Here is a 15,397-nt window from a genome sequence, read left to right as displayed (position 1 = left end):
ATGCAGAGCAATAGAGATCAAACTTAATTTGTGAAGGCAAAACAAAATCTGTCCCTTTCACATTGTATAGATAGATCTCTCGTGAAGGATATTCTCTTCAGGGCAGTATGCTTCTCTTGGTTAAATCTGATTTATCTCTGTTCTCATCCTGACAACAAAGGAAGAACAAAATGAAAATGAATTCTGACCTCATAAAGTTATGTTTCCAGGCCATGAGAAAAACACCACGCAGTGTACCAGGGGTGAAATCCAAAATTTTTCCCTACCAGTTCTGTGGGCGTGGCTTGGTGGGCGTGGCAGGGGAAGGATACTGCAAAATCTCCATTCCCACCCCACTCCAGGGGAAGGATACTGCAAAATCTCCATTCCCTCCCCATTCTGGGGCTAGCCAGAGGTGGTATTTGTCGGTTCTCCGAACTACTTAAAATTTCTGCTACCGGTTCTCCAGAACCTGTTAGAACCTGCTGGATTTCACCCCTGCAGTGAACTTGTTAAATGTCCTTCAAGACCAAGGACTTGCCTTTTTTAAAAAAAATATGATTGAAATTGAGTAGAAGTACAGGTAGTCCTTACAACAGTTCATTTAGTAACCATTCAAAGTTATAACGGCACCGATAAAAGTGACTTATGACAATTTTTTCACACTTATGACCTTTGTAGCATCCCCATGGTCATGTGATCAAAATTGGCAACTGGTTCATACTTATGACTGTTGCTGTGTCCCAAGGACATGTGATCACCTTTTGCGACCTTCTGACAAGCAAAGTCAATGGGGAATTCAGATTCACTTAACAACCGGGTTACTAACTTATCAATTGCAGTGATTCACTTAACAACTATGGCAAGAAAGGTCATAAAATGAGGTAAAACTCACTTAACAAATATCTCACTTAACAGCAAAACCTTTGGGCTCATTTGTGGTCGTAAGTCGAGGACTACATGTATTGTTTAGATTTGAAATGAAGTTTTTCATCAACTGAGCACTCTAGGATGGAATCTACTTGGCAAAGTATAGAGTGATAGCTTATCCAATGGACATCTGAATTCTACAGTCCATCAGTGCCTACTTAATACACTCCTTTCTTACTGAATTTAAAACTACTGCTTTGAATTATGAGCATATAAATCAGGTATGAGTATAGAACCTCAGAATGAACAGAAACTCTAAAATCTAATCTAAGTTCACTAACTACTAGTGAACTAGATTTCTTTCTGGCTGCTTCTGCATTCTCATAATTTGCTTCTGATGAATATTTTGTCCAGAGATCTTTATTTAAAAACTGTAGTACATAAACAATGTGGTAAACCAGAACTAAAATTGCTCATCTGAAAGCTAGGGCAATCTCTTTGAAAAACCAAAAAACGCCTCCTTCTAAAACTAAATGGTATGGACTGTAGCAGAACACCTCTATAAAAAAAATCTATAGTAGGTACTACCCATTAAAATATCCTTTCCCCTCCCAAGTGTTCTTTGCCTGGATTCTGGTGATAAGTACATGGGATCACTTTCAGTTGCAAGTTTTGCTATTCAAAATTCTATTACCACATTAATCATCTTCATTCCAGGCTTCTATAAGAGATATTTCAGTAATTGGCAAACTTCCCATAACTTAATTTAGAACAAGTTCAATATTTATTCGCTTCCTTGGCATGCTTTCCTGAAAACGGTTGACTTTGTTTGGAGTTGTCTTTTGGCTTAGAATATTGGTGTGTTAATGATGATGACTTGGATGTAACCCATTGCATTATTAGGTTGGAACTATAGCTGATGCCAGCAATTTAATGTGAATTTCAATGTTGTGTTTCATTTTTATAGCCATCTTGATAACCTTAATGGGTGGGGGGATGGGTTTAAAAATTAAATATTTAAATAGTCTATCTCTATTTATGCCTTCCAGTCTGTCTAGACTTGATACCATGGATGATATTATGGTATATGTAGATACCATAACTACATGGATGACTCTACACCAGTGGTGGATTGCCCCCAGTTTGGACCTGTTCGCAAGAACCGGTAGTAAAACTGGCAGGAGGCTCCGCCCACTGACTCGGACATCATCAAAGGTGATCTGCGCATGCGCAGAAAAGCACGCGCATGGGTGCAATGCGAACCGGTAGGGTAGGACCCACCCCTGGTCTACACAATTTTCTCGGCAACGTTTTCAGAGGTTTGAGAAGTGGTTTGCTATTGTTTTCCTAAGGCTGAGAAAGAATGCTTGAAAAAAGGCCACCCTGCTGGCTTATAACTAAGGCAGGACTAGAACTCACAGTATCCTCATTTCTAGCCTTGTGCTATTATACCTATTATACCAAACTGCCTTTTTGATATACTAAATATTATACTAAAACATATGCAAGTTTTTTTGAAAATTTGTCTGCCTCTGCTCCTCACAACAAATATGTCAATGAAGAGACATTGTCAGACATGAATGGAGGACAAGAACTATTTAGGCAGTTTTTAACTGCCAATATTTAATTAGATAGAACACAAATACAGCTATATTGGATCAAGTCAAGACCTATCTTAATTGTTTGGTTCTGGTAGAGGCCAATCACTATGAGACGGAATCAAGAGAAGATTCAGATGTATCCTTCTTCTATTATTGTTATAACTGGAGCTGATTCAGATTGTAATTATGTACAAGTAATTATGAGGATGCCACATTTCACCCATGTGATGCCAATATCAGTGGCTTCTGACTATAATTCAAGGTGCTGATTATGATCTAGAAAGCCCTTCATGTATTAGAGTAGATACTGCCTTTCTCTGATCTGGCAAAATTGGGTCACTCCTGGTCCTGTCATTAGAGCAATATTATCTTATGGAAATTGGGAATAGGTTTCTCTGTTGTTCTGCCCTCTGGAACAGAATCACCAACTCTTGAAGAATTTATGAATGCAAATACTATATACATACATACATATATATATATATATATATATATATATATATATATATATATGTATGTATGTATGTATGTATGTATGTATGTATGTATGTAGGTCTTTGGTTATTCGGGTCTTCTCCCACGTAAAATTGGAAGTGTCTTGGCGACGTTTCGACGAAGTCTCATTCGTCATCTTCAGGCTGGTGTTCTCGGCTTCGTGCTTCCAGGAGCATATATGGCAGCTTACAATGCGTTAAGCAATATTTCTTATAAGGTTACGGTAACAAAACCTTGCAATTCCCTCTTTATCTTTGTGAGAACTAGGGAGAGTCCTGCCTGAGACGCTTTTTCAAATTACATGTCTTGTCTCAGATTTAGATTCCGTTTATGTGTCCATTGTCTTGGTTGCAGCTCTTCTTCCTGTTCCTCAAGGTTATTCCTTCCACCTATTACAGTATCTCCTATACTGTTTTTACAACTGGCTGTGTTAGTCTTCCCATATAAGTGTTCAGTCCTTCTATTGTCACTTGATTGTAGTCCTCATTATTGTATTCCCTAAAATAATGAAAGCTGTCATGCAGTTGAGACAATCTAGAAGGCTGGTTAAATAAACCTTTCAGAAAATAGTTTCCACGCTGGTAAATAGAGAGAGCCTGCCTATAGCCTGGAGCTAATATTGTGTCTCTCAAGATTAGAGGGTTTGAACCCCAGATCACTTTCACTACCTTCTTCTGCACTTTTCCCAGTTGTACTACATCCTTTTTTAGATGTGGTGACGGACAATATTCCCAACACATATAGTTGTTTTCATAAAAGCATTAAAGTGTTGCCAGATTTATTTTCAGTCTTTTTCCTAAAGATCCCTAGCTTGGAATTTTACTTTTTCCACAGCTGCCAGACTTTCAGTTGATATCTCTATTATGCTATCCATCATGACGCTAGTTATGGTCATAGTTATAGATAGCTCAGACCTCATCAATTTACATGCATCTAAAATCATTATTGTTATTTGTCCCAGTGTATATTACTTCACATTTAGCTAAATTGAATCACATTCACTGCTTAGTTGACCAATCACTTAGTTTAAATGGATTCTTCTAGACTAGAGCAACTCACAGGGATCTTTGATTTTTACTCTCCTAAAAGTTTTGCATCATTTGCAAAGTTGTCTATTGCACTGCATATCTCTAAGTTACACATGACTGCCATTTTGAAAGCCTTCTCTTTGTACATTCAGACCTTCAGCTAAATATCTCTGATTTCATGTATTACTAAAAGTCTCCTGTCTAATTGTCTATTTGGAATGTTAAATTGGGCAAAAAGCTGCATCATAGGATAGCATTTTTTGAATCAAAGTACCTCCAATAGACAAATTTAAAAATTCATACAAAATCCAGAACTCATCACTCAGTGTGTAATTGAAATTTCAAGGTTTTTCACTACGTTTGCATTTGTAAACTTGTGGCCACTGCAACGTCACTCCAGTGAGCCACAGTCATGTGATCGTGATTTCCAGCTACACTTCCCCAAAACCCCATAGGTTGCTTAGCATTAGGGAAAATGGGAGAGAGATATATCTCGATCCTCTTTCCTGCCTCCCTCTTACCCCTGTGCCCAGTCAATTGGCATCAAGGTCCAATGGATGAGCGGTGATTGGCAGTTTTGGTCCTGAGGCTGAAATTTAAAATATTTTAGCAGCAATGGGTGGCAAGGAAAGGACAAGGGAGCAACACAGATGCCTGCTAGCAAGGTAGGTGGACTGGGGGCTGCTGGAGGGAGGGGTGCCTTCAGGACATAACAGGTTGGGGAGCAGGGGTGTAGTTTTCATTGTTTATTTATTTATTTATTTATTTATTTATTTGATTTGTATACTGCCCTACTCCCGAAGGACTCAGGGCTGTGAACAACCAACAATAAAATACATAAATACACAAAATTTAAAAACCCGATAAAATCAAATTAAACTTTTTGGCCCAGACAAATTAAAATACCCCAATAATTTAAAAACAGATTAAAATTTACATATTTAAAAAGGGAAGAGATCAGGCCAAGCCCGCTTGATGGAATAAAAAGGTCTTCACAGCACGGCGGAAGGAGCGCAGATCCGGGATCCTCCGTATCTCCGGGGGGAGCTCATTCCAGATGGTAGGTGCCCCCACAGAGAAGGCTCTCCCCCTAGGGGCCGCCAGTCGACACTGTTTGGCTGACGGCACCCGGAGGAGTCCCTCTCTATGAGAGCGTACTGGCCGGTGGGAGGCTATTGGTGGTAGTAGGCGGTCCCGTAAATCATTGTGGTCAATGATTCCCTTTATTCCCTGAAAGAATGAAAAGTGGCAGATAATTCCATGTTGGGGGTGGGGAGGAGGAGGATGCTTCACCAAGGCTGTGCTGAGGGTTGGGAGGGGAAGGGAAATGGTGCCAACCTATATTATATGAGGAAAGAAAGATGACTCAGTGGATCATGGGTTGTCTAGTTCTTACACAAGCATTGCATGCAGAGACTTTTGACTGTTGGCATGCACCTGAATTCTGGAATGTCCTCAGGGATTATGACTAATGCATACTTATAACCTGGTGGCAGACTGATAGCTTGATAGGTTTATGTTGTCATTGTTTTTGTTTTCTTCCTTTCTATCTGTAAATTTTTAAGAAGAATACTAGTTGATTATACTGTCTTTAAATAATGTTCATTGAGTTGTATACTATTTTGGAATCGGTTGGATGAATGACAGGTTGGAGTTATTTGCTCTGAAAGAACAAATAACAGCAAAATAGAAAAGTTCCAAGGAACAATAAAGATAATTGTCTCAAAGAGATGCTTCCTTACATAGAGGTGATATGCTTCTGGGTAGAATTCAGTGAACACCAGTCTCCCTAATTAGGGTATATTGCCTTCCCTGGGCAGCCTTGCCCTACAGTAGACTCTTTGACCCAAATTAGAATCCTGCGATATGTACTCTGCACTACAAAGACTAACATTGCCATTCTGCATGTTAGAGAAATCAATACTGTGGCCTGGGTTAAAGAAGGAACTGTTTATCGTTCCCAGTGTTGCGTTTGAGGCAGGAAACTTACAGCAACAGAAAAGCTTCATGGATGATAATTGATATTCAATCAGTCAGGACCGGTTGACTACAATAGGATTATTGTTCTGAAATTTTCCTTTTCTGAATTTTCTCAGGATGATTTCTGCAAGGTGTTGTAGTAGTTAAAGCATTCAACTAAGAGTGGGGAGACCATGTTCTAGTTCACTCTTAGACAGATAAGCTCACTGGATGTGTGCGGACCAATGCTTCTCTCTGATCCCAAACTACCATACTGGATTCTCGTGTGGAAAAAATAGAAGAGAGTGATGAGTATGCTGCCTTTTGCTCCTGAGCAAACAGGATGAAATGCAAACCAATAAAGAAAAAAACAAACAAACAGTTCGGAATGTTCTGCTCGTTTCCAAAGTGAAATTTATCCATTTAGGAATTCTCTGGAATGTGTTTTACAATTTATGCATGCACATTTTGTCTTTTCTTCCATATTATTTTATTGTTCCATATTCCAGATTATTTTCTCTGTCCACATGACCACTTAATATGTATCTTGCTGACCATTGCCAGAGGGAGGGGAACAGAAAGCCCAATAAACATAAGAATACACATAATTTGGACCCATGTGTGTTTTGTATAGTCTTTTACCAGTATCAAGGTACATCATTGGAAACATATGTAAAGTGAATATTGATGGAATCCTGCATGAAATCATGAAATTTTGTTCTTTGAATTGCTTAGCCTGTTTATTCTTTGTTGCATGGGAGATGAAGTAGGTGAATGAACCTGAAAGCTTTAGGTTCCAGAAATGCCTGAATTTGATAAATGTTCCTAGTTAAACCAGTTATAAATGTTTTTAGTAAAACCAGATTCATAAGAAAAGCAATGAACAAATATGAGGAACAGCAAAGGAAGCGACTAGAAAGAAGCCTCTCATCTGTACTCATCATGCACACAAAGCTTTTAACGATTTTTCTGGATGTCACCGGTAAAAACCCATATCTAACAACAGAGTCACCACAAGGATAATATAAACATGTTCCCCTTTGTATTTGATCTTGTACTCCATTCAGGCATGGCCTTTGAAATCAACTTTTGTGACACTGACTTTCTTAATAGGCAAATCGCGTTCACTGCCACTCATCCGTTGTCTGTGTCCTTGTTTGGTTTATTGCCAACAGAACAAACAGTCCTTTGGTAGGGTTGCTGGTAGAGATTTGTTTCATTTAGTTGATGACTAACACATTTAGTTTTCACTTTTATTGGAGAATGAAGAGAAAGGGCTAACACACTGAAGCATTATTAGTGAATGGGAGACGAATTCAGAAATTAAGGAATCTAGGGTATAAATGCCTAACTTAAAAAAGCTTTATTTCCATATGGTATGAGCCAAATACTTTTTATTTTGTCCTGGCTTTTTATTCATTTATATAAAGGTTTTTGTGCCATCTTTACAGCAGCCAGTCCTTCCTTTCTGTAGGAGAGAAACACTAGGAAGAAATTAATATTTTGCCAGTTTTGATTGTATTTCATGTTCAGAATATAAATGAACAAACTCGCCTCATTTAGAAAACAGCTTGATTTGATCAACCTATTTTAAACTAAGATCAGGGAGTCCTAGAAATTAAAATACACTGTTTGACAGTGAGGAAGAAAAGTAACAATTCCTTCTACAAACCAAAAATAAAATCAGTTTCCAACCTGTTATGAAAACAATGGCTGAATCAGTGATTTTTTTTTCCTCCTCTTTGTCCTCTTTTTGTTAAATGTATATCCCACTTTTAAGGAGGGTGCAGAAGCAATTAAAAAGCATAAAAACACAGCAGAATAAAAGTGCTTATGAAAGGTAAAAAGTATAAAAACAAAAATCTAAAATAAATCTAAAAGGGGTAGGCGCCATGAACAGAAATAGGGCAACATGGCATGAAATTTATCATAATACCCTGCAGTATAATGACTCATTAAAACTGGTTTATGGCTCAAGTCATCTTCTAATAAATCTGGCAACGATGTTTGTTGTGGTAGGGTTGATATCTGAGAATATCAGAAGGTGTAGAATTGGCTTGTATGTCCTTAATATTTATGCAATAAAGGTAAGATGAGGCTACAATATCTCTGTAGTAATACATACACTGGAGAAGTGCACGTTTAGTACTTTTTATATGTCCAGAGTCATTGGGACATTGTATTATTATTATTATTATTATTATTATTATTATTATTATTATTATTATTATTATTAATTTTATTTTTATATGCCGCCCTTCTCCGAAGACTCAGGGCGGCTTACAATGCGTTTGAATGGGTAGGGGATCTTCTTGTATCAACCTTCAAGAACAGCTGATGGGAATGACATTGTGCAAAAGTAAAGGCCCTCTGGTGGTTAGGTACTTTGAGATTAGTTAGGTATGACAGAGGAGAGATACTGAGTTCACTGGCAATAATGGATGGGGACCTGGCTAGGTCCAGTTGGTGCTCTGTGTCTGCTATGCACTTTTTAATGAGTGCTTTGGCCTGATCATATTCCATGGTGAGTAGAAGATCTAGATAAAGTAATATGGAATCAAAAGCTGTTTTGAAGTCTATGGAGGTGGATGGAGGTAGTGTTGTGGAAGGAGCATTTTTCAAAGAGATATTGGAGAACTAAGCACTGGTTGATGGTGGTTCATCCTTTCCTAAATCCAGCTTGCTGTTCCTCAAGTATGATTTCTCATTCCAGCCATTCCTGGAGTTTCTATTGTAAGTGTCTTGCATAAAATTTGCTGATTGTACTATGGAAGCTGATGGGTTTATAATTGGCAGGTTTATCATTTTCCTCTTTTGTGTATATAGGGACAATGACTGTGAGCCCCTAATTTTTGCATAATCAGCCATAGGTGTCAATGCAAGTAAAGAGTAAGGCCAGGGTGGGGTGTGTTTAATAAATATGATTGGCCCGGAATTACCCAGAAAAATTCCATAGTTGAAAGTAGATTTGAATATGGATCACTCCGTTCCTGGTCTAAACTTTACTCACTACATCACAGTAGCTCATGCCAAACTTGGTTTTTGGCAAGCACGGTTTTCCAAAATGTAATTTTCAGTAACTACAAAAACAATGGGTTTGTTATGAAGAGAACCATGGAAGCATCATGAAATAGAGAAAACATTCACTTGACCTGTTCCTCATACATTTGCTAAGTGCATCCAATATGTTTGCTAGGCAACACTAGAGTGGTTGCGCATTTGGGAGTCCTGCCAGTGTTCTGGGCTGACATGTGAATCAAGCCATAATGTTAACTGTAATATGGTTTATTTGTTTGGAACACAGCCTGTGAGTTGAAGGCAGGGATTGTGCTTTGTGAACATATATCTAAAATCTAAAATATGACCAGCGCTTTCAGGCTCTGAAAAAAAAAGTATGTGTATAGCTACTACAGTAATAGAATGGCTGGTTTCTTGATGCTTGTCCATCTTCATTTCAGTTTTATTAGCATGACACATCTATCTCTTATGATTACTTGGTTTTGGCTTCTCTTCTGCAGTCTATTTACCTTGTGTCATTTCATTTTAAGGACAGCTCCATCCTTTCCATCTTAATATATTTCTCCTCGTATACTGCAAAAAGACCAGAGTTTGGAAATAAGCCTGTATTGAAACAGTAAATTCAGCTTTATATATTCAAGCTCTAGAGAACAAGTATGAACCTGAAGAAGCCAGGTAGACCTTGGATAGTATGACCTAGTTCATGCAGTTCTTTGGTTGATTTTTACAGCAGGTGGAGGAAGCAGCTGCAGAGGTATTTTCATAAGTTTTACCTCAGAAACATGGTTTGGTGAGTTTGAACATAATAATGCATGAAAAGAAAAGGATTAAACAGACCCCCCCCATTAACAATTCTTATCGATCTCAAACTTTACACTGTCCACATATATTTTTATGAGAAAAGTAATTTCAATTTTTATAAAACTTTATTAAGTTTCAACATGGAATAAAATATAAGAAAACAGAAAAAGAAAGAAACAGACAAAAGAAAGTCAGAAAAGAAACAAGGTTATGAGGGAAAGGGAAAGGGAAAGGGAAAGGAAAGGAAAGGAAAGGAAAGGAAAGGAAAGGAAAGGAAAGGAAAGGAAAGGAAAGGAAAGGAAAGGAAAGGAAGACTTCTGACTTTCATTGGTACAGATTCAAATATAAAATATAGTAATCTCTTACCCTTAAGATTAACTATACTACACAGTATTTCTATCATCATAAGTAGTGCTAATATCAAATCCCAAAATTAAAGTTTCATTTCTTTCATTTTCAAGCAAAAAATCCAAAGGTGGTTTTCAAGTAACAAAGAAACAAAGCTAGACAAAGTGTTTTCTTTAATCAAAGTAGTCAGTTTTGCCATGTCTGCCAACTGCATGAACTTCACCATCCTTAACTCAATTGTGGGAATCTGCCACAGAATATTCCATCTCTGTGAATACAAAAGTATCACTGATGTTGTAACACATAAAAACAAACTCCCAATTTTATTTCAAGCTGTTTCTTGATCAAACCTAAAAGAAAAAAATGTTTTTAATTATTCTAAGAAGTCTCTCAATTAAAATACATATCCGATCCCTATATTTCATAGCTTCTTTTTTGTATGTCCACCAAAGATGATAAAAAGTACCTTCAGACTGATTGCATTTTCAACATATATTTTTATTTAAATTGCCTTTTAAGTAATAATTTAATGTATATATTTCAATACATTACTCCACATATTCTCCAATTTTTCAAAGATTAGATTAGATTATTACATTTATACCCCAACTTTATTATTTTTATAAATGTCTCAAAGCAAACATACCTAATGCATTCCTAATGCATACCTAATACATTCCTCCTCCTATTTTCCCCACAACAACAACCCTGTAAGATAGATTGGGCTGAGAGAAAGTGACTGTCTAAGGCAGGACTAGAACTATCCAAATTCTGGAACAATCTGATTTTTTTTTTAATTTTTTTTTTGCCAGTTTACTCATGCAGTCCTTAACATACTCATCTTTCACGTTCCTTTTCAAGAGAAAAGTAATTTCATTTGAAAAAAACAACCCCAGAATTATATGCAGTGCCTCAGTTTTTCTCTACCTCCTCAACAGGGAGTACTTCCAGAAACCTCTGCAGAGGGTTTCAAAAACATCAGGATGGTGGCTGAGTTTGCCCTGTCCCTGCCTTTTTTATATGCATTTGATGCATATCAAAAAAAGGGCAAGGTGTTCGTTTCACATTTTATGGCTGCAATCTTCATATTTTTGACACACACATCCACATGCACACAAACAAACACACACACAAATGTACACACACACACAGACACACGTATATGACTAGTGTCCCTGAGCGCTGCATGATCGGGACCAAGAGCAATAGAATCAAGAATCAAGTATTTATCTTGTTGGCTCAGGAAAAAAGAGGTTTCTGCCAACTCTTTCAAGGCTGGCAAACTCAGGAAACAGAACTACTTGGATTTCTGGAATTCAATTTATTGCTAATAGGGTAAAGTAACAACCACTTGAAAGCCTGCCAAAGAATTAATGGGGTCAATTTACACTTCTTGTGATTAACATGTAATTACTTCGAGTCTCCTTCTCACCTTTCCCACCTCGCCTGAACTAAGGAATCTTTTCTTTATTTTCTTTATTTTATTTTATTAGTTTGTCAAACATGTACAAGGTAGCAGGTATAAATATGAACATGGACATGAACGAAGGAAATGAATACAAATAAATGGGGGCAGTAGGACAGGGACAGTAGGCACAATGGTGCACTTATGCACGCCCCCTTCTTTAATGGTCTGACTTCTTCCCATGATGGACTAGCTTCCACCTCCATGTTCCCTGTATCTGTTAGACTTCCCGTCACACTATCTCCTTGTCAGACTCACTACCTAGCCAAACAAACAATGTTTGAGCGTAGCATTAGTTTTCTCCATCTGTTCACATGTCCAAGTGATAATAGGATGACAAATGGATACAAATGTCCGGTAACTGAAAGAGGGCTTTTTCAAAAATGGGGTATAAATTGGGAACCACGATCAAATCATGTGATTAACTAGGAATTTGTACTATAATTTAAAAGCTGCTTGCCATTTCCAGAGCAGGTGGCTGTCCTTCACACAGAACAATAACAAAAAAGTAATAATCATGAAGGTTAAGCAGATCCACTATCCTTACAATAATGTCAAAACTATGCACATCTAGAAGATTAAGAATAAAATTCAGGGAAATTGCATGTCACAGTCTAATGGGAGATGTGAGCACTGGAGCAAACCAACTAGTTTAGTAGAGACAGTCTTTGTCCAAGAACAGATATGACATTCTCCCTGTGGCCATGAGAAGTCTTTGAGTCCCAGATGAAGCATATTAAAAACTCCTCCTTGCCCTGCAATCTTATTGTCACATTTATTCCTAGAGAAAAAATGCAAATAGTCATTTTGAAAAAGTTATCCTTAGCCAATCTGTATGATGGCCTGGAGCAGGGGTGCTATTCAGCAGGTTCTGACAGGTTCTGGAGAACCGGTAGCAGAAATTTTGAGTAGTTCGGAGAACCAGCAAATACCACCTCTGGCTGGCCCCAAAGTGGGGTGGGAATGGAGATTTTGCAGTGTCCTTCCCCTGCCATGCCCACCAAGCCACACCACGCCCACCAAGCCTCACCCACAGAACCGTAGTAAAAAAAATTGAATTCCATCACTGACCTGAAGGTCATCCATCCAATTCCTAACATATGAAACTTATTGTAGTAGTAAATGAATCAGATCCAACTGATGCCTGCCTCCCATCCCTAATGTCTCAGGAATGTCCCTTCCAGGGCGAATAAATATCAAGATTATGGTAGGAAAGGGAAAGCAGGAAACTTATAAATGCTTGAGTAGCAAAGCATCCTGCTGGCTTTTTATTTTGTTAGCTAGGAGCATAAGTAATATAGAAGTAAGCATAAGAGGAATTCTTGTGATGCATGAGTGGACCATTTAAGAAATCTATTTATTGTTGAAATACTGCATTTACTGCTATAATGTGTATTCAAATTTGCTATAATTAGTAGGAGAGATTCTTTCATCCAAATCAAATTGTAAATTCCTCTCAAGTCCAATTTAATGAAAATGCATGTTACTGAAAGTGGTTCAGCAGGCTCCCAAAATAAGAGGCAGAAATAGTCAAATCAATATCAGGATTATGTGATTGGATGCCATCTTTCCTCAAGACAATATGCGCATGAAAGAAAACAGTCAAATTCAAGGAAGATCTTCTTTTTCTCCATTACTACATACCTTTCGGCCCTTGGCATCATGGTTGTGGAAATTCTGGAGATCTTGGATAAAGAAATGTTCTCCTCTTACCCAGCCAGGTTTCAATTCTACAAGTCAGGTCAGCTGACTGATCTAAGAAGCAAAAGGTGAGGACAAACCTGACACTTATCAACAGTAACTTGAGGCTAAAGGCTACAGTGATGCACTGCCTATGGTCATGGGAGAGGCTATTATTTTGCTAGAAGACTAGATGGGCATGAGATTGCCAAGCACTTATATCTTAGAATAGGCAGCCCAATAACTTCTGTTGTACTTAATACCATCCTTCTTTTTCCTATCAGAAACCTACATCGCAACTTCATCACCCCTGTAAATTGACCTAGCTACACCTGCGCTTCCAGACCTTCAAAGTATAGAGATACCATAAACTTTACCCTATAAAAATAAAATAAAATAAACCTTGAAATGGTGAATGCTGTTTTAAATATGCTCTGCCTAAACAGTTTGATGCAGTGCTGATCTTTGAATTTCTGCTGAATTGTTTTGCAACTACTGTATGTATTGTAAGTAGAGTTTGACTGAGAAGCACAATTGTTTGTTTTAGAGATCTATTTTTTTAAAAAAAAATTCAAATTAAAAAATGGTTTTGTGGAATTGAAATAATTCTTTTAAAAAATAAAGTTGCCTTTTTTTACTAAAATAAAATTTTAACAGTATATGTGACACAATCAAAAAAGGGGGAAAAGTTTTCTTTTCTTGACAATGGGTATCATAAAGAGGTTTTTTGGTAAGGTACAATATGTTGTATAATTGTAAAAGGGAGTATCTCATAGATCTTCAGAGGAAATGAAATAGTAATGAAATTCTTGTTTAGATTGTTGGAAATTGTTATTTTTATTCTAAAAGGCTGCCTGCTTATCACATTCCCTTCTAAGTCTAAGTCTATCAGAAATCAATGAATTTAAACATTACACTCTTCTTAGAACAGTGGATAAAATCTAACACAGTACTCAGCAACCAGTGGAAGATTTTTCTTCTATTTTTGTTCTGCTAAAGTATTCCTCTGGAGAATTTTCACACAAGTGACTGATTATGTATACATTTGTATGTTTTCTGTGGAAGGTGTACGAGGCAGTCCCCTGTTACAGTGAGTGCAATCAGTATTCCTGGCGAGTGGAACAGTGGTCTCAATGTGAAATCAGCAGTGCACAAAATTCCCTCCACTGTGGAGAAGGAATACAAATGAGGCAAATCAGGTGAGTGGAAAATAAATTGGTTCATGGATTGATTGATTTGATTTGATTTGATTTGATTTGATTTGATTTGATTTGATTTGATTTGATTTGATTTGATTTGATTTGATTGATTTCTATAGCTGCCCAGCTCAACCAAATGACTCTGGGCAGCTTACAATTCTAAAATAATAAAACAATTAAAAACAATCTAAAAAATTAAAGCAATAAAAAACCTCCACAAAATAAATTTAAAAACAAGCAAGCTAAGAAAATATAACTGCTTTCTCTGGAACTTTTGAGGATATTATTTTCCAGTAACATCTTTATAAAAGTGTCTTAATTTTATCACTTGAAGTCTTCTTCAACTATTTATACTGTGTTTTTTTTTAAAAAAAAATAAGTAACCAATATTTTGCTATGTGACACTATGCTTTTTAAAACACTTTTGAATATAAAGGTGTCTAGAGTAGTCTGTTTCATGTTTCATATTTGCATGAAAATAAAGTTAATCTTTAGTATTAAAATTCTGTCACATGGGCTGTAACCATATCTTTGGTTTCATGAATAGCGTTTTACTTAATTGCAGTATTTCTACACAATTTCTACATATTGTTTCAGCTCTCCTCAACAGCACTAGCATGACATAAATATTCAGATATAATCAACTGATTAAATAATTACTAGTTATCCACTGCAATGAATATGTGACATATGTAACAAACATAAAAATATTTCTGAAAAGTAAAAAAAAAAAAAACTTAATTGAAAGCCTATTGGAGGTAAGATCGGGAAATGGGGGAAAAAATCCCAGAAGAAAGCAGTGACAAACCATTTTTATTCTGCTGCCAAGATAATTGCAGAGACTTGTCTAAGAATTCACCAGATGTTGAACTCGATTCGGAGGCTTGACTTTATTTACTGTATTACTTATTTGTTTTTCATTGTGGAATGCCTTGCAGATGATGTTCTTATCAT

At 36.9% G+C, this 15,397-nt stretch overlaps 1 protein-coding gene across 1 annotated transcript in view; it reads left to right on the top strand.

Annotated features, from left to right (window-relative positions):
• The window catches only part of THSD7B (thrombospondin type 1 domain containing 7B), a 469,405-nt gene that overhangs the window by 384,037 nt on the left and 69,971 nt on the right, over positions 1 to 15,397 (top strand). The window contains exon 15 of the mRNA XM_070957022.1: positions 14,310 to 14,443. Within this exon, the coding sequence (XP_070813123.1) occupies positions 14,310 to 14,443 (134 nt within the window). The remainder of the gene's footprint in view (positions 1 to 14,309; positions 14,444 to 15,397) is intronic.

The sequence above is a fragment of the Pituophis catenifer genome, unplaced genomic scaffold, assembly GCF_029215685.1.
Source record: "Pituophis catenifer annectens isolate HBS135680 unplaced genomic scaffold, rPitCat1.0.hap2 SCAF_1, whole genome shotgun sequence".
NCBI lineage: Eukaryota > Metazoa > Chordata > Lepidosauria > Squamata > Colubridae > Pituophis > Pituophis catenifer.
Note: the sequence above shows the minus strand (reverse complement) of the source record. Positions and strands in the feature narration are given on the sequence as shown.